The sequence below is a fragment of the Pogoniulus pusillus genome, chromosome 16 (genome assembly GCF_015220805.1).
Source record: "Pogoniulus pusillus isolate bPogPus1 chromosome 16, bPogPus1.pri, whole genome shotgun sequence".
NCBI lineage: Eukaryota > Metazoa > Chordata > Aves > Piciformes > Lybiidae > Pogoniulus > Pogoniulus pusillus.
Genome location: NC_087279.1, coordinates 22,474,464 through 22,494,245, shown reverse-complemented (window position 1 = coordinate 22,494,245; position 19,782 = coordinate 22,474,464). Strand labels below are relative to the sequence as shown.

Here is a 19,782-nt window from a genome sequence, read left to right as displayed (position 1 = left end):
CCCAGTGTTTCCATTTATTCCTCCTCTGTTTCCTCCCAGGAGCAGAGGCTGCAGAGTGTTAGGCCATGTCCCAGCAGAAGTTGGGTTGATGCATCTCTTTTAGCATTTGCCATGATGTCTTAGCTTGAAACCATCTCTCTTCGCCTGCACCCTGTGCCCTGCTTGCACTTGCAGAACAGGGCTCTACCAGTCTTGGTGGAACATGACTGCAATATTTCTGTGTGGTCTGTGTGTTAATCCTCTTAATTATGCAAATTAGTCCGGGGAGTTCCCCCTCCTCCCCCTTCCCACCCGAAAACCAGATTCATCTTCATTTTAAAAAATCTGTATTCTTGGGATCATTGAATTAACAGATTGATTGTGGAGTTCTGCTGGTAATCAAAACCTAACTAGCTTTTTGGCAGTGCTGTTTACTGCAGAGTAGCATGACTTATTTACTTGGCCTGGCTTGCCAATCCCATAACATTTAAAGCTAAAATGGTGTAGTAAGGCCCATTGGTAGAGAGCAGCGGCAGCAGAGAGGTTTCAGAGCAGGGTCGTGGCACCTGCTCCCTGCCATCCTGAGCATGGCTGTGGGTCCTTTGGGGTTTAAACCACTGTGCTACTTTACACACAATGCAGAAGGTGACAAACTCTGAGTAGTGCCTGACAGAGAGCAATTTCATTGTAGTGACTGGCAGAAAGTAAACTTTTCCCCCTTTTTCCCCAGGAAGGGGGCAAAGCTGAGCTGCAGAATGTGACTGTTCATAGGAGCAATGGGGCAGAGGCAGGCTGATGTTCCTTAAACAAGGGAAAGTGCCTTCAGAGAGATCTTGTGTCTTCAGACCAATCCTGCAACATTCCAGTCCCTGGTGGCTTGGGACACAGAATTTTGTAGGGTCAGAGTCTATATATCTGCAATGAGAGTTTCACTTGTAAGGGCTCTGCCCTTTAGTGGAAGTTATTTATAGCTGTGTACATGTGTATATCTTTATACATACCCTTAGATATTCACAGTATAGAATCATAGAATCAACCAGGTTGGAAAAGACCTTCAAGATCATCCAGTCCAACCTAGCACCCAGCCCTACTCAATCCACCAGTCCATGGCACTAAGTGCCTTGTCCAGACTTTTCTTGAATTCCTCCAGGGATGGTGACTCCACTACCTCCCTGGGCAGCCCATTCCAATGCCAATCACTCTCTCTGTGAAGAACTTCCTCCTAACATCCAGCCTAGACCCCCCCCCAGCACAACTTGAGAATGTTTCCTCTTGTTCTGTTGCTGGTTGCCTGGCAGAAGAGCCCAACCCCACCTGGCTACAGCCTCCCATCAGGGAGCTGCAGACAGCAATGAGCTCTGCTCTGAGGCTCCTCTTCTGCAGGCTGCACACCCCCAGCTCCCTCAGCCTCTCCTCACAGGGCTGTGCTCCAGGCCCCTCCCCAGCCTTGCTGCCCTTCTCTGGACACCTTCCAGCACCTCAACATCTCTCTTGAATTGAGTGGCCCAGAACTGGACACAGTACATGTGTGATCCAGAAAGGCTATGACTGACTAGTCAATAGCATGAATGCCAGCCTTTCTTCCTCATGAACTGGTGAACTCTAGTGTGAAACACAGTGAGAGCATTTCCTCCCCAGCCACAGGCCAGTAGCACATGCACAAAAGGCTACTCAACGTGGAGTGAGCTCCCCAAGATCCTGCAGATCCCAGCATCCTGATGCAGTCCCTAAATAGCACAGATGGCATTTTTTTCTCTCTGATGATTAATTCAATATCTTACTCAAAAAAAAACCAAAAAAACCAACCCCCCCAAAAAAACCCTCAAAACACCAAAAAAAACCCCCATGCTTTTGATATGAGAGATCAAAACACCAAGAGAAGCTCCTAAGATTGCAAGGACCTAAAAAAAAATTTAATTTCTTTTTTTTTTTTCCTCCTTGTACTTCTTGAAGACACCAGCCTGAGTAGAAGATAAGGATTAAACCAGATGTGCTTAGTGCTAGTTCATCTGCTTAAATCTAGCAGTCCCTGAGATCAGTGATTAAAAAGCCATTCTCTAACTCTGATGAAATCCACTGCAGTGGTAATGCTGCCTCTGATCGCTTTCTTATGGGCCTCATGTCTGCCTAAACCGGACACAGAAAACATTTCACTGGAGATGATACATGGATTATATGGGTCAATTATACACTTAATCTGCCTTCTGGGGATTAAACGTGCATAGATTGACCCTGCGTATTTGGCTTGTCCTTGGCAGTTATCAGATCAGGAAGGTTGCCTTTACCGGAAAGTCTGGTAAGAACTTAATCACGCAGTGATCCAGCTCGCTGAGGTGGCAGCAGCCACCCTGCTTTTGCAGAAGGCAGTTTTACCACTTCACTGTCACTCTGTGTGTTCGGCTTCCTCGAAGGTCTGTGCCGCAGCCGGGGTTCCAGAGGGAGCATTTTCTCCTGGAACGAGGGAGCGAGCGAGCCCCTTCGGCTCCGCAAGGCAGGGCCGGGTGGGGGTTATTGTCTTATCATAGAATCATAGAATCAACCAGGTTGGAAGAGGCCTCCAAGATCATCCAGTCCAACCTAGCACCCAGCCCTAGCCAGTCAACCAGACCATGGCACTAAGTGCCTCATCCAGTCTTTTCTTGAACACCTCCAGGGACGGTGCCTCCACCACCTCCGTGGGCAGCCCATTCCAATGCCAATCACTCTCTCTGTGAAGAACTTCCTCCTATCATCCAGTCTAGACCTCCCCTGGCACAACTTGAGACTGTGTCCCCTTGTTCTATTGCTCATTGCCTGGGAGAAGAGCCCAACCCCCCCACCTGGCTACAATGTCCCTTCAGGTAGTTGTAGACAGTAATAAGATCACCCCTGAGCCTGCTCTTTCCCAGGCTAAATAACCCCAGCTCCCTCAACCTCTCCTCATAGGGTTTATGCTCCAGGCCCCTCACCAGCTTTGTTGCCCTTCTCTGGACATGCTCCAGCACCTCAACATCTCTCTTGAATTGAGGGGCCCAGAACTGGACACAGTACTCAAGCTGTGGCCTGAGCAGTGCTGAGTACAGGGGCAGAATAACCTCCCTCGTCCTACTGGCCACGTCCAGGCAGGCATAGCAGGAGAGCAGTGGGGGGGCACTGAAGGGTTGCTCTGCCCTGCACCATTCTCAGTGCAGAGGGTGCTCTCTGAGCAGCAGAGGAAAAGCCATGGCTCAAGTATTAGGGGAACCAGCAGAAGGCAGCTTGTCCTCAGGGAGGCACAAGTCCTCGGCTGGAGCTCTGGTGCCAGGTCCTGTCCCTCAGGCTCAGCTCAGCTGGGTTTTTAGGAAGCCTCAGCGACATGTCCCCAGGCTGCTGCTGCAGCTGGTGGATTTTTGTTTCCTTTCCCCAGCTGGGAGCGCAGCAGGATCGCCGGGCCTGAGGCCACGGCTGAGGACTGTCCTGGCATTTCCCAAGGTGGCTGCCCTGGCTGTTAACTGACTCGTGAATATCAGGACATGAGTAACAGGGATGCAGGGCACTGCCAAGGCTCCACTTCAGCCACATCCTCATGTAAACTTTCAGGCACCTGACCGAGCACTTCTCACTGGTTTGCTGGCGGATCCACGGGCACGTCCCTCAGCACCTGCTGGTCTGGAGCCTGATTCCACGCCACAGTACGTGGGAAAATTGAAAAGGGCACGTGGACAGCTAGGCCATTTAATTCAGCAAGTCCTCTGCAGACACTTGGGCATCAGCTTATTCTTAGAATCAAAGCTTTTGCCTTCACTTACCCACTTGAATTTTGGCAGCTCCTTCAAGGCTTGCTTACAGGATCATGGCATTTCTTCTAGTGTAAGCCTTGCATGGCACAATCAAATGCCAAAAGAGAGCCCTTCTCACCCTCCCTTCTCCTTCCCCTCCTTGAACCCAAAAGCCTGGTCGTGAGTCAGTGGAGCTACTCACTGTGCGTTAGGATTACTCACAGGAGGATGGGTTGCAGGATCAGGGGAAGAACGGATATCAGACTGCACACCGGGCTCCCTGCTAATATCTGCTTGGAGCCGCACTCACCGCTTTCTCTTAGACAGACAACAACCTGTTTCCCCTCCTACGCAGCTAGACTGCTCATTAGGGCACTAACTCTCTCCCACTCCCATCCTGATATGGCCTCCACTGAGCTATTTCTTCTGCCTTGTTTTTTGCCTTTTTTTTTTTCCTCTTTCCCCCTCTCTCCCCCTTCCCGGGTGAGTTGTGAAATGAAGACAATTAGGCAGACTGATCCCAAGGAAGTGCAGCTTGCTTTTTTTCTCCCATGCATCTTTGGTCCAGGAGCCAGACCAGCATAGCTTTTGCTACAGAGGCTGCTGCAACCCTTGGTTGGCTCGGAAGGGTTCAGACCTGGGTCTGGTGTCCACTGGAGGGACCTTTGCAGTGAGAAAAAAATAATTGCTGTGGCAGTTGTCTGTATAGCTTCTAGGAAGGGACAAATTCTCTTTGTCCTGAAGGAGCACAGTGTGCATTGTCTTTCTGCATCTTCTTTTCTTCCCAAGTGCCCTCCCAGAGCCACACAGGAGTGGTGAGAGGAGCTCAGCACCGACACCTCTCTTCAGAGCCCAACCTCATCCTTTTATACTCCCATGCGTGAGCTGCCAGTTGCAGCAAGCATGGACTCGCATGTGGCCTCTTGCCTCTCCTGCATTCCCCTGGCTTCTTTCCTGAAGTGCTCATTCAAGTAGGCTCCATTTAATTTATTTTAGGGAGAGTCTTAATAAAATAAGTCCTAGATCTGTCACTGGATTTTACGTGCTTGCAAGGGTTTGGGGGGTTTTTTCCCTCCTAAATGTCTTTATCGGAACAGCTTTTCGTGTTCCAGTAGACATTTGGTTGAAGACAGTTAATTTGATTTCTTTTCCAGAGGAGATTTTCCATTAATCATCCTAAGAAGGCAGACTGATTGCTCCGTTACTTTAAGGTCAGCATAGGCTTGCTAGCATCATCCACACAGTGCCTTTGAGCATCAGAGACCTTTGTTTTAGGGCCAGTGCTGAGTGAAAGATCATTTATTCCCCAAAAGATGTGAGCAGCCAAGGCAGGCTATGGGGAAGGGGGGACCATTGTGCTGTACTGCAGGCAGCAAGGCATCCTGAAGCCAGAAAGAGCCTTTTTCTGAGCAGCCAAGGCAGGCTATGGGGAAGGGGGGACCATTGTGCTGTACTGCAGGCAGCAAGGCATCCTGAAGCCAGAAAGAGCCTTTTTCTGAGCAGCCAAGGCAGGCTATGGGGAAGGGGGATACCATTGTGCTGTACTGCAGGCAGCAAGGCATCCTGAAGCCAGAAAGAGCCTTTTTCTGAGCAGCCAAGGCAGGCTATGGGGAAGGGGGATACCATTGTGCTGTATTGCAGGCAGCAAGGCATCCTGAAGCCAGAAAGAGCCTTTTTCTGAGCAGCCTCTTTGCTCCCTGATGGGGAGCTGCCCGTACACATCTACGACTGAGTACTCTTAGTGCTCTGAGCCGAAGCTGCCTTCCAGCTTCCTTTAAGAGGCCTTAGCTAATTGTAGCTCAAATCTTGTGGGTTGTGAGGGAAGAGACCCTGAAGGTGCTGATATTCCCTGTGAGCCCTGACCCAGGCAGGTGCCAGCTGAGCCTGGGGGTGCGAGGAGCGTGGGAAGGGCTGGGATGTGCCGGCGCACACAGATGTGCGGGGCTGAGCCCCTCGCTGCTGGCAGCTTTGCTGCCTCCCTCCGGGCCTTTGCCCAAAGAAACTCACGGTGCACGCAGGGGTGACCAACGGCCCCTGCACGGACAATGAGGAATTGTCTGATTTCCAGCAGCGCCTCCAATCCCCCTTTTCCTTTTCTTCCCCTGCAACCCAACCCCACACAATCACTGCCATTGCCTGCGCCAGCCAGCGGTGCATGCCAGATTAGCCGTCCCAGGTCACTTCGTTTCTCTTGATCTGCAGCTCTTTCCTTTCCTGGTGCTCCTTTAAACCTCACCCTGGATGTATGATATCAGCATTCAAATATGCTTAGCAGGACTCAGGCAGGCAGTGTGTATTCTCCAGTGTGTAACCCCAGCAATGATACGAGGGATGCTTCTCCTTCCTGCACTCACAAAACCCTCAGGACTGAGGTAGCTGGGCAGCCTCTTCCAACTTGATTTCATTTTGCAGCCACAGCCTACCAAGTCCCACTTTGTGACAGCTTTCAGTTAATCCCAATGACAAGTACAGTGCAAGTACTCCACAGCCTGCAGTACTGTACTGCATCTTCTTCATCACCTTGGCATCCAGTTGTACCATCTTTGCTCTAGCAGGGCACTGGAACAGGGACAGAAAAAGAAGCAGCACACTGTGTGGATGTTGTATTTTACTAACCTGCTTTGTACAGAAGCTCAGATTTTAAGGTGTCAACTTCTTTTCTTTTTCTTTTCTTTTTGAAAAATGGAAATAAGCAGAGAATATTTCATAGGTTAAAAAAAAGTATCTGAGAACTAACATCCATGCAGAACTGGGGTTGTGTGTCTGTGCCTTTGTGGGTTTGTTTTGGGTTTTTTGTGTGTGTGCAGAAGCTCTTTCATTTACAGAAATCAAGGTCTGCAAAATACTGCAAAGCAGCAGGGCTTTGGGGGGGGATTTATTTGACAGTTCCCAACAAGTGCTGTGTGAGTGGACAGAAGGCTCAGCAGCCAGACCCAACCAGTCGTGCCCAGGGCTCTCTTCAGAGCTCAGCCTCCTGCATGCAGGTACATGGGACACTGTGTGCCATGTAATGGCAGCGTGCTCCAGCTCAGTCCCCTGCATGCAGGTACATGGGACACTGTGTGCCATGTAATGGCAGCGTGCTCCAGCTCAGGGATGCACATAGGCATATCATAGAATCATAGAATCATAGAATCAACCAGGTTGGAAGAGACCTCAAAGATCATCCAGTCCAACCTATCACCCAGCCCTAGCCAGTCAACTAGACCATGGCACTGAGTGCCTCATCCAGTCTTTTCTTGAAGACCCCCAGGGACGGTGCCTCCACCACCTCCCTGGGCAGCCCATTCCAATGGGAAATCACTCTCTCTGTGAAAAACTTCTTCCTAACATCCAGCCTATACCTACCCTGGCACAACTTGAGACTGTGTCCCCTTGTTCTATTGCTGGTTAACTGGGAGAAGAGGCCAACCCCCACCTGGCTACAATGTCCCTTCAGGTAGTTGTAGACAGTAATAAGATCACCCCTGAGCCTCCTCTTCTCCAGGCTAAACAGGCCCAGTTCTCTCAACCTCTCCTCATAGGATTTGTGTTCCAGGCCCCTCACCAGCTTTGTTGCCCTTCTCTGGACATGTTCCAGTACCTCAACATCTTTCTTGAATTGAGGGGCCCAGAACTGGACACAGTACTCAAGGTGTGGCCTGACCAGTGCTGAGTACAGGGGAAGAATAACCTCCCTTGTCCTACTGGCCACACTGTTCCTGATGCAGGCCAGGATGCCATTGGCTCTCTTGGCCACCTGGGCACACTGCTGGCTCATCTTCAGCTTACTATCTATCAGTACCCCCAGGTCCCTTTCCTCCTGGCTGCTCTCCAGCCACTCAGTCCCCAGCCTATAGCGCTGCTTGGGGTTATTGTGGCCAAAGTGCAGAACCCTGCACTTGGCCTTGTTAAATCTCATCTCATTGGCCTCTGCCCACCCATCCAGCCTGTCCAGGTCCCTCTGCAGGGCTCTCCTACCTTCCAACAGATCAACACCTGCTCCTAGCTTGGTGTCATCTGCAAACTTACTGATGCTGGACTCAATGCCCTCGTCCAGATCATCAATAAAGATATTGAACAGGACTGGGCCCAGCCCCAAGGATTGGGGCTGCCCTGTCTCAGAGAGGAAAGGAGACACCTGCTGGGTCTCTGAGCCTGCAAACCTGCAATGCCTGCCTTTGCTTGGGCATGGAGTGTACCCAGTTAGGCATGGAGTGATGCTGGTCCTGACAGCACCTCTGATCTCTCTTACACACTGTGTTCAGTGTATAGGAGAGATAAGAGGTGCTGTCAGGACCAGCATCACTGACCTTCCTTTCTGAGCACTGGCCACCACATCCACTCATTGAGCCAGTGTTGCAGTAGGTTTTCCAGTGAGATCTGCCCCAGGGAAGAAAGCTTAGGGCATCAATGTCCTGGCCTTTGGTTCTGTGCCCTCCCCTCTACCAGGAATGAGAGTATGTGACCGTAGCCTAGGCAGAGATGTTGGTGTCTGGCAAGCAGAATAGCTACCCTACTATACTGCTTGTGAATGCCCACATGGGTACAAGCCATTACATCTGCAGCAGCAGAGCTGTTTCTCCTCTGGTCAAGGTGCAGTACCACCTGCAGGTCCCTTTTAAGCTCTGGCTGGCTGTGTACCTGCCATGGGAAAGCTTTACTCATGTGATGAGAGCACACAGATTGCCTGCAGAGCCACTGATGAGTGGAGTAAACAAACCTGCTCCCACTGTGGCGCAGGGAGTCGCAGCTGCACAAAGCACACATAAGTGCTACCTGCTTTTGCGCAGCGCTGAAAGCAGGGACTGTTGGAGATGATCTTCTTAGGCACGTTTGTTTGCTGGGGACCTTGGCCCCAGTGACACAGAAGGTATCAGCCCTCCTTTGCCTGCACAAAAAGGAATAAGGCTATTTTTGAGTTAAGAGTGGAGAGGAATTTCCAGCGAGGAGCATGCAGGCTAAGTTGTGCCCCTCTGGCAAGCTGGAGATTTGTACGATCCCACCATCACAGGCAGAAAATGTACCCAGAAGGAGGCCCACGCCTCCCTCCCATTAACACCCGTGGCACCGACCCGCCGGGCCCAGCGAGGCCAACTTCCAGCCAATTAAGGGTGAAGCAGCAGGCTGAGCGCGCCCCGCTGCCGAGCTCCCCGAGCAGTGGGTGATCTCAGGTGCCATATGTACTGCAAAAATCATGCCGTGCGTCGCTCTGCCCGGGTCTGCGCCTCGCCTTTCCTTCTCGGCGCTCTTCCCTCTTCGAAGGCAGAGCTCTCAGGCGACTCAAAGCTTTTTTTCCTGGATAATTTTTTTGTGAGGGGGGGGAAAGGGGAGGTGGAAGAAAAAAAATAATGTAATTCGGTGCTGCCATTTGCATCCTAGACAGATGATGAGTTGCTCTGGCTAGCAGCTTAACCTGATTATGCAATGCTGGGACTGTGACTTTATTAAATAATAATACAAATTATTTTCATATCGAGCCCCCTTGACTTTGGCACTTCCTTGTATAGCTACGTTGTCAATGTGAATGAATCTTTTGTAGTTGAGGAATACAAAGTAGGACAAAAGGCATCCAGAAATCACAGCGCTGGGGTGGATGTTGCCTGCACCCTGTGTACTTCTTTAATAGAGAGTCCCTTTGGCTTTGTCACTTCCTTGTACAGCTACCCTGCCAATGTGAATGAAATATTGTAGTTGAGGAGTAAAAAAATCATAGAATCCTAAAATCACAGAATCATAGAATCAGTCAGGGTTGGAAGGGACCACAAGAATCATTTAGTTCCAACCCTCCTCGCCATGGAGAGGGACACCCTACCCTAGATCAGGCTGGCCACAGCCTCATCTAGGCATAAAGTAGGACAAAAGGCATCTAGAAATCACAGCACTGGGGTGGATTTATTTAATATCTGTGAACTTCTTTAATATCTAAAGTCCCCTTGACTTTGTCACTTCCTTGTATAGCTACGTTGTCAATGTGAATGAAATTTTGTAGTTGAAGAGTAAGAATCATAGAACCAGTCAGGGTTGGAAGGGACCACAAGGATCATCTAGTTCCAACCCTCCTGCCATGGGCAGGGACACCCTACCCTAGATCAGGCTGGCCACAGCCTCATCTAGGCATAAAGTAGGACAAAAGGCATCCAGAAATCACAGCGCTGGGGTAGATGTTGCCTGCACCCTGTGTACTTCTTTAGGATCAAGTCCCTTTGGCTTTGTCACTTCCTTGTATAGCTACGTTGTCAATGTGAATGAAATATTGTAGCTGAGGAGTAAGAATCATAGAATCATAGAATCCGCCAGGGTTGGAAGGGACCACAAGGATCATCTAGTTCCATTCCCCTCTCCCTCCATGGACAGGGACACCCTACCCTAGATCAGGCTGGCCACAGCCTCATCTAGGCATAAAGTAGGACAAAAAGCATCCAGAAATCACAGTGCTGGGGTGGATGTTGCCTGCACCCTGTGTGTACTTGCAGTGCGAGCATTATAGTGATGCAAACAAAATCCCAGGAGGGGGAAATAAACAGTACAGCCACTTATGTCTGTAACAGTTCGGTGTGAGTGTTACCTGAGAGGCTCTGAACAGATATACCAGGCTTTGATAGAATAAAGTAATAAAATTTAAGGGGGAGGGGGGGGAACGAGCCTGAGATTTCAGGCTATTTTTGTTCAATTTTTAGCACTTTGCTGGATCTAGGTTGGACTCAGTGATCCTGAGGGACTTTTCCAATCGGGATGCTTCTGTGGTTCCGTGATTCTGTGATCTCTAGAATTTAATGTGGAGTTTCATAGAGAGGTTTTGCTCAAAAGCTGAGGGTTGTGTTGCCTCTTGTGAGGACTGCTGGCCCAGGCAGCACTGGTGGAGCCCAGGCAGGGCAGGTGGAGGGTTTGTTCATGCAGGCAAAGTGCAAGGGTATAGAGTGCAGGGTTTGGCAAATGGTTCATGTACCCCAAACACTTTTGCTTTGTGTGCTCTGTTTCTGAACACGCCAAGCCAAAGACCCTATGGAGAAGTTAAATTAGCACAATGCAATCTGTTACCCAAACTTAAAGATTTCTTTGCTGCAAAAGAAGATACTTTCCTAAAAAGTGTGTGAATCTGGGCTGGGGGGTTGGGGGGGAATTACCTTTCTCATGGCAAACCGAGGGCTGCCTGCAGCCCCTATGGTGCTTTGCTGTTGCGTGCTCCCTAGGGCCGCACCGAAAGACCCACTTTTGATGTCTACTTTTTGCATCCCTAACAAGAGTCTCTGCACTTAAAAAGAATTGTGGAGCATAAAAGCTGCCTGATGACAGGGTGGTGTCATTATCTGGCGTGCGGCGGTGTAGCAGGCTGGGAACTCTGTATTTACTCTTTGCAGATCGTGTTCTGTTATTTCCTAGGCCCTGGCAATAGCAGGAGAACATCTGATATATACAATATTGGTGTGTATCCAATTGTTTGTGAACATCCCAAGTTTTGAAACACAGTCGTGAGAGAGGAATATAAGCTTAAGCTTGAAAGGCTAAAAAGCAGAAAGCCCCACACGTAAATGCTATTATGCACTTAATGAGGCAGGGGTTTAAAAAGAGAGAGAGAGAGAGAGGGAGAGAGAGAGAGGAGGGGGGAAAAAAAATCAGCCACACAAGTTGGGTTTTATCAAAGAAAATGTATAAATAACAACCAGTGATTCAAACTGCCTCACAAAGGGAAAAGCAAGGACGGGAAGCTAGCACTTCACTTGTGGCATTCAGATAATAGTATTTACTACACTAATCTTTTTGGGCTTAGCAATTGACAATCAATATATTATCATCAGCAAGCGCTAAGGCAAACAAAAAAGCTTCCATTTCTTTTCTTTCACTGCGCTCTCCTAAGTCCCTTAAATTTAATTAAAACCGGACAGCTCCCTCTCTAGCACAAATTAGAGGTAAATTCATATTAAATATTTGTTCTAGGGGAAAACAAAAGTGTCAGCTTGCGCTGCTGGGTTGTTGAGTTTGGGGGTTTTTTTTTCCTGCCTCTCTTTTTTTTTTACACGCAGAGGGGGGAGGAAAAAAAATGCCAGCTACTCAAAGTTAAAATAAAGTCTCTCTCCCTCCCTCCCTGTCTCCCAAGACTACTGTCTATAACATGTTGTTCCTTATAGAAAGTGGGATATGGTGGCATTTGCTTGATTAACTTGCTCGACAAAAGTGACAGCTGCTGTGGGTGCATGTAGCTAAGCTGCACAGCGCAGTTCCGCCTTTGTACATCTGTCAGCAAAAAAGGAGGAATAAAGAGTGAAAAGAGACAAATTGGTCCCAAAAGGCAATCCATTCAACTCAGGAGGTTTGCTCTATTCAAGCACTCGCTGGGAATCTCAAGTGCTAGGTAGCTTATTCAATTTCATTCATTCTTTAGAATGAGCCCACAAGTGTTTAATTTCTTATTCTGTTGAATAAAAAAGGGGGAGCTTTTTATTTTTTTTTTTTTTATTGGAAGCATTAATTGTCAGACTTAGCTGATCAATGCCCCTGATATTAACTCATTGCTTATTTTCTGGTTAGCTGTGTGCTCTTAGACACACGGCCACTAAACTTCATTTCCCTGTCGCGGGCAGCGGCACACCGATTTCACTGCTTCCCGGAGCAATGTTCGCTTCCCTCAGCCTTGGCTCCTGCCAGGCCTGGGGGAATGGACCAAATCCTTGGCAGGTGTAAATCGAGAGCCACTGGGTTATTATTGATGCCACCCGTGGCCACGGCTGGGATGCAACTGAGACAGATGCTCTTTGCCTGGGAGGGGGTTAGCCACTGACCTCACTGCAGGTTCAGCCCCCTGCAGCAGAGGAGAAGGGTTCATAGCCCAAAAATGCTGATCTGCCTTTGGATGGCTCTTCTGGACCCGTGGCAAATAGCAGGGGAAGGGGAGCCTGTAAGAAGGGCACCGTGGAGTGATCCTCAGCACAGAAGATGGGTTTGGTTGAGTAGTGGGAAGAAAAATTGATGACCATGCGGTGTGGAGTCACAGCATGGGCAGGGCTCTCTTTGCCACCCAGAAAACATAAGCTTGCATGGGAAAGCTGTGCCTCCTCCTTCACTGTGCGGCAGATGCCCAGCTCCACTTCCTCATCAATACTCAGGACCAGAGCACCTGTGTGCCTGAGGGACCATGGCTCTTCACCCACCTTGGCTGTGCCATATTCTCAGGGGCCACTGCTATGTATCTTAACTCAAGAGCTTCAGACACTTTGCTGTCACCAACATCCTGTCCCTGTTTTACTCCTACTCTCCTGCCTGGAGATGTCACATCTTCTGCAGCAAGGCAAAACTCAGGTTTCCAAAACACAGCCTAAGGAGTAGCCCAGGCTCAGCTCTGGCAGCCTGGCCAAGACCTTAGTAGCACCGACAAGAAGCAGGGCAAGAGGCACACTTCATCTCACCACTAGTCTCATCCACATCGGTGTTCCAGCTGAGCTGGCCTTCAAAGGAGGCTCTCAAGCTGGGATCATGGATGCTGCCACGTGTGTTCAGGCTTGCTGGGAACATCTCTTTTAATGAAAAGAGTAGGACCCTGCCTTAGCCATGAGGCTTTGTACTGCCTGGGATCAACAGCAAGAGAAACATTGAGGGAAGGTGGAGAGGAACACTTTGGTGGCCACAGAAGATTGGAGGGACAAGAATGGGCCACCCAGCAGCCTGGGCTTTAGTTGGAGGCCTGCAGCCAGCTTCATGTGTATGGAGCACGTCACAAGCAAACACAAGAGCACGGCCCCATGGACAGGCAGACTGCACCAGAGGAGCTCCTGCACCCACTTGCTGAGCACTTCACGCAACTGAGCTTCACGCAACAGCGGCAGCTGTGTGCACAGTGCTGATGCCCACAGAGCGTGGTCCTGAGGTGCTGTGGCTGCATCCCTACCTTCCTCGTGGAGATGACACCTGCCAAGGGGAGGTGGCTGCTGTGAATGCATGTGACAACGCCGAATACCCAATTTGATCTTGGAGCTGCCCAGGATGGTGATGGACGTGGCCCTGTCAACTGTCACCTACTGTCAGCAGTTGTAAATCAGCACAGCCCCACTGTGCTTTCCACCAGCTGAGCTCCTGGCCCATTGGATGGGGACACAAACAGCAGATACACAGGGTCGGTAGTCCTTTCAGTTTCATTTTTTCCTGGCTGGTTGAGTCTCTCTGAGAGAGGGCTACTACCTGAGAGCAGGTTCAGCTTCCTTCGGGAAATTAAGACTCACACTCAGCCCACTTCCCCTCTGCCCTCCCACCTCTGTGGTCCCCTCACTCCAAGCTGGCTGGCTCAGGGATGCTGCAGTCCCCACCTTTGAAACACCTTGAATTCAAGGCTTCATTTCAAAGCTGCCTTTCAGCCTTTCAAAACAAGTCCACGTCTCGGACAAAGAGAGGGAGCCAGCCGGCGTTCGGAGCCTCCTTCTGCAGGCTGTGCCACAGTTTTAAATAGATTTGCCCTGCCTGGATTGGTTCTGGTTGGAAAGGGAGTACTGAAATGAGAGGTCAGAGGGGAGAGTTACTATGGTAATTGAGTAGTATCACCAGTAGTTTTGCTCTTATGAGCATTAAAGCACATCATAATAGACAAACAACAGTGGTTAAAGCAAGCAGGTAGGATTACTATGTTCTTTTGTCAGAAGTATATAATGTCTTGTAGTCAGTTTTAAAGACTTCTCAACCCCCAAATCCACCCAGCAGTCACCTGCTGGGTAATTTTGTATGCCTAATCTCTAGCCCTTAACTACAAGCTTTCTGCTAATTTGAGGCAAATGGGTATTTTTGACACTAAATAGGGCAGTAAAGAATCCCTGACCTAGAAAAACTCCATTCCGAGGCACTGAGAGCAGAAAAAATATTCTTTCAGCATCCTTGTGAGACCTTTGGAATGACATAAAATAGCTTTGACTAAACTGTGCTGCAGCCTTCGATTAATGGTTTGCTGAAACTTGCTGAACATCCCTACTACAACTTCCCCCATAAAACTTGTCACTTCAGATTGCCATCAGCCACCACAACAATAATCATTTCATGCCTATTGCTAATTGCAAGCACAGCTGAGGCTCAGCGGGGTGCTCTTGCACAGTCCCAGGCCTTTATACCAGCCTCAATCTGTTGTATGGCACTTGTTCACACACAAAAAAACTACCAGTAAAGGCAGAAAGAGGCAGAGTCACAGGTTCCTTGTAATCCCTCTGCTACCCTGCTGACAACCCAGCCCTATAAGCATTCCTGGTTTTGTCCCACTCTTTACAAAAGCTGAAGTGACCTTAAGCTACTAGGATGTAAGCTTTTGAATGAAGAATACAGCTCCTTCAGGTGCCTTAAGAAGCAGTGTTGCATCTGGCTTACAAGATTCTGTTTGCAGCACCCCCGGGGTGAGCTGTGGCTTCCTGTAACATGTAAAATATGAGTGTGAACTCAAGGTTCATGGCAAGGAACAGGAGGTCATGCTTCCATTCAGCTCACACCAAAGAAGACGGGGGTTTGCAGATGTTCCTGGGTATGTGTAATGACACCACCTCCCGGAAAGCACAGGAGCCCAGCACAGGGCTTTTCTTCTCGATAAAATGTGCCACACTCAGTGTGTTACTTGCAGATTTATTCATATCAATTTATGTATTCAGAGACAAATTTGCTATTTCAGCAACTTATTGATCATACTTTTGCATTAAAAAAAAAAGGAGGGGGGGGGTGAATATGGAAACTCATTGCTCAGGCTGGTTGGGGTGTTGGATGGACAGCCATGGAAGCCCAGCCCTTGGCGTGATTCACCTCTGCCCATCCAGAAGCATCCCAGTCAGCCCATGGCCTGCCTCATCTACCCAAGCTACCAGATAGCAAGGAAGGTCACTATGAAAGATGGGGAACAAGAAACCTAACCTGGAAAAGGGATTAAATTCCTGGCCCTGCAAATACAGTATCTACTTGCTGTTACTGCGCTTTGATAGCACCCAAAGAGCGCCTATTTGCATTCCCTCTGCTGTTAGCCAGGTCACACCACGCAGCAGACAGTGAGGCCTGTGGCATGCCTCTGCAGGAGCCCTGCTTCCTTCACTGCTGGCATCCCAGCAGATGTGTGGCATCCACTAGGATGCAGCTGCTACTGCCAGTCCTCTCCCCCATGCCCTTGTCCTCCGAGTGCTGGGCAGGGATGCCAGATAGCATCAGTTATATATGTGCACAGCAGTGAGTTAGTTAAATGTGGAGTTGAGTGTCACAGGTTTTGGAGCATCAATGAGGTCTACTCATTCTTTACAACCAGGTGTGAAAAGTTGTCACAAACCATATTTATAACAGTTGCTTTAGTGTATCTCCTTCCCTGGGGATATTCAAAACCCACCTGGATGTGATCCTGTGCCACCTGCTGTAGGTGAACTTGCTTGAGCAGGGAAGGTCAGACTAGGTGATCTGCTGCGGTCCAAGTGCTCATGCCACAGCTTAGCTGGTGCCTGGGATCCAGAAATGTGCCTAAAATGTATTGTGCCTCATGGCAGGTCCCCAGAGTTTGGTATGTGGGTTGTATGCTCTGCATCTTGTGTACAGGGACAAGCCAGAAGGCTGGAACTGGAGCCCTGCACTCCCCAGCATGTACCCCGCTGCCCTTTGGGGAATGGCACAGCCACCCAGAGGGAGCAAGGTGGCCTGTGTCCCGACAGGACCACACTGTGCTCTTTTGTCTGAAACCATCACGCTTCTGTTTCAGAGCATTTGGCTTTGTTGTTGTTTTTTTAATAATATAATGATATGCAAATGTTTTCTTCTTTGGTAGGTTAGTCATGAATCAGAGGGCTTGTGCGTCTTATAGCACATCAACACTAGTGATAGCTAAAGGGAACATTTAATTTATGGGCTAACTTATTTTTATGAATATGCAGGGCTTAAATTCAGCAGTTGGTGTGTGCTCTATGAAGTGACGTGACGGTTTTGTGTATCAAGATCAATGAATTAGACTTTGTCTTTTCCTCAGAAAGCAGAAAGTCTTTGGAGTAACTTAGCTCTGAGAGAGCTCCTTTCATGCCGCCGAGCGGTACGCCTGGCTGAGCCCTTGTGAGCCAGTGCTCGAGAGGAGAGGGGGACAACTCAGCTTCAGCTCAGGGGCATCTCTGTCTCCCCAGCAGCCAGCGTGTTGGAGTGCCCAGCAGAAACAGAAAAAACGTTTGATGATGCTTAATCTGAAGGTCTCAGAGCAGCAGAGTTGCCTTGCCCATAACCTCAGTGCATGGGTTGTATTTCTCTCTCAGCTCCACGTAGCTGCGGGATGGCATGGGGCAAACAGGAATGGCAGGATCTGCCCCCGCCAGAGACTTCTCATCTTGTCTAGAGGTGACATAAACACGCAGCAGATCGTTGTGTGGAACAGGAGAGGCAGCAGTGGAAGGGAGAGGGCGTGTGTGTGTGTGTAGCATACGGTAGCTTCATTGCTCTGGGGGGTTTGATTTAAAGGGATGATGGAAGGAGGTGGTTGGGTGACCTGGGCGTCCATGTGCCAGCGCAGCCCTGGGTCACAGCTAATGTCACTCAAGAGCATGGCTCGTCTATGCATGCAGAGAAGTGACCTTATAAACGTGAAGGATTTCTCTCTGGTTTGCCCACATGGGCCCCCAGCATTACAAGAGACTGCAGGCAGATCCCCCAGTGACAAGCAGTTACTCTGTGTCACCCCACCCAGATGGCTGCTGACTGTCTTGGGTCATTGTCCCAGAGCCCACAGGCAATTGGGGCTCTGTGGCGATATCCTGGAATGTTCTGCTCTCTCAGACTAGTCTGAGGGATTGGAAGGTATGAAGGTCCACCAGCCCTTCATGTCTGCTACGCTGGTCAGTCCCACACCAGCTAACCAGGGTTCTTCAACTCACAATTCAACCCCAATCTGATGCCAGAACCTCCAGTGACAGCTAACAGTATCTGAGCCTGACTTCCGTTATGGAGAGAGCTGCTGCTTGCCTGCCTCAATTAGTTTCATTCATGCTCTTAGCTCTTGTCAGGCCTCCATCCTGGAGATGAGGGGCCAGCAGGAATCGCTGCTACAAGTTGCAAAGGATGTCAGCATCCAGTAAAAGATCACCACCATTTGGTGACTCTTCCATCTCTTTATTTCCTCCATTTTAGTAAGAGGTGATGTAGAAATAGAAGTACAGGAACACGCTCATTGAAGTGGGGGAAGAGCCCTCCCTGTGAAGCATGACTAACCTCTGCTGTCTGCTTCTGGTGGAGGGGAGTAGCTCCCAGGTGTGGTACTGTACGGTTCGGTCATCGAGCCCACGTGTTTGTGGTGCTGGGCTGAAGACATTTGCTTTGGTGTGCCTGTGCTAGCTTGTGGGTACTGCAGGAGTGTCTGTGGGCCCCAGTGCTGCCAGCTAAACTCTGTTGGAGCCACACGTCCAGCAGTGCCATCTACCCTCTGCTCACAGGCAGGCACTGGCCCCTCGCCTGCCATTGAATGGTAGGAGGGTTACAAGTCACCAGCCTCAGCACTGAAATTACAGAGTAGTCAGCTGTGCCTCTTCACCTGCTGCACCAGCAGCTCCAGCACTTCTGCTCAGACCTCCAGCCGCTGCTGCAACCTGGGAGGGAGGCCACAGTACCTCCCTCCCACTGTTTTAGGCAAGCTGGGAGGAAGCTGAGTTTCAGACTAACCTGGCTAGTGTTCAGTCAGGTTTTGCATACACCGGTCCAGTAGTCTCTCTTAGTCTGTAAGTCGTTCTCGATCAGTTGCAGCTGATCTGCAGTGCAGGTTGTGCTCTCTGTGCGTGTAAGGCAGACTGCAAGGGAAGGGTGCGACTGCACGCAGAGGCGTGATGGCTTTCTGTATGCAGACCACTTTGCAACCAGCCGTTGTGCTGAGTGCCTTGGGCAGGTTTTGTGATCCCCCCGCCTCCACAGCCCCTGCTTTTCCTTCTCTCGAGGGCTCGCTGCTCGTCTGTGTGGCGTCAGACGTGCCATGCCAGCCCTGCGTGAGCAGGGCGCTGATCCACAGCCCACCGGAGCCACCCTGCGCTGCGGGGCTGGCAGGCTGCTGCCACACAGCTGCAAGCCTTTTTCACAGGCAGCAACATTTCAGCCATGGGAGGGGCCCTGTGAGTTCAGCAGCTTGAAACCAGCTCGGTTTGTTGCTGCTTTGCCCTTTTTCCTAAGTGCGAGGGTAGCAGCAAAGCGCTGCCTGCGCAGCCCGGGCAGGCGCCTGCAGGTGCTTACGGCACCGTCCTCACCCGCAGCCAAACCTTGCCCCGCAGCAGCCTCCCCTCTGCTCACCGTCAGGGAGCCAGACTCGCTCCGGGGCTGGTTCAGTTTGAATTCCAGGACGGTAAGTAGCCTGAGTGTGGGTCTGACACACGTAAAGGCAGGACTGTGCTCTCACTGCGGGGGAAGAACGGGTTAAAAATTGGACTGGGCCAAAGACACACCACTGCTGGCAAGTCCCATCAACGGCAGAATCAGACGACAAAACCCTGGTGGCGTTGCTGGCGGCCGTCGCCCCTCCTATTGCGTTTGTTGTTATTATTAACGTTAAAAAGCTCTTGCATGGAAATTCTGTGCCTAGGAGGGTGCCTGTGTCACATCCCCCCCTCCCTTCTAAGTCTGTGGTAGTCCATGAAGAGGCTGGCTGGCGGGCAAGGTTGGTGCTGACTGAGTGCTGGGTGCAGCCCTGGTGATCCAGGGCACAGCACGCAGCCCTTACGTGGTTGCTGGAGAAGTCCTGTCTCTCTTGCAGCAATGGTACACCAGCTCGATGAGTGTTGTCTGCACCTGGCTGACAGACCGCATGGACCTGCAGCTTCACATTTACCAACTGAAAACTCTCATTAGGATAGTAAAGGTAATCATCTGCCCTGTTTTCAACACCAGTTTGCTGTCAGAAGCAGCTCGTGTGCTTGTGTGTGTGCGTGTGTGTGTGTGTGCCTGCGTGTGTGTGGCATCTTCTCTTAGGAGAACTGTCACTGGCAAGTAAGTGAAGCCATTCATTAACAGTCTTTAAAATGAAGACATTTGTGTATCGCAAGGGATTAACAGAACCTTGACGTGCATAGAGATGCAAAATGCAGGTGTGCAGATGAGAACAAAGTAGCTGCTTTCAGGGAGAAGGGAAGCTCTCTTGCTG

General features: G+C 50.1%; 1 protein-coding gene across 13 annotated transcripts in view; it reads left to right on the top strand.

Annotated features, from left to right (window-relative positions):
- Positions 1–19,782, top strand: part of CADPS (calcium dependent secretion activator) — a 294,058-nt gene that overhangs the window by 271,367 nt on the left and 2,909 nt on the right. For all 13 annotated transcript variants that reach the window (XM_064156993.1, XM_064156990.1, XM_064156994.1 and 10 more), the window contains one exon: positions 19,396–19,500. In XM_064156993.1, coding sequence (XP_064013063.1) covers positions 19,396–19,500 — 105 coding nt within the window. The remainder of the gene's footprint in view (positions 1–19,395; positions 19,501–19,782) is intronic.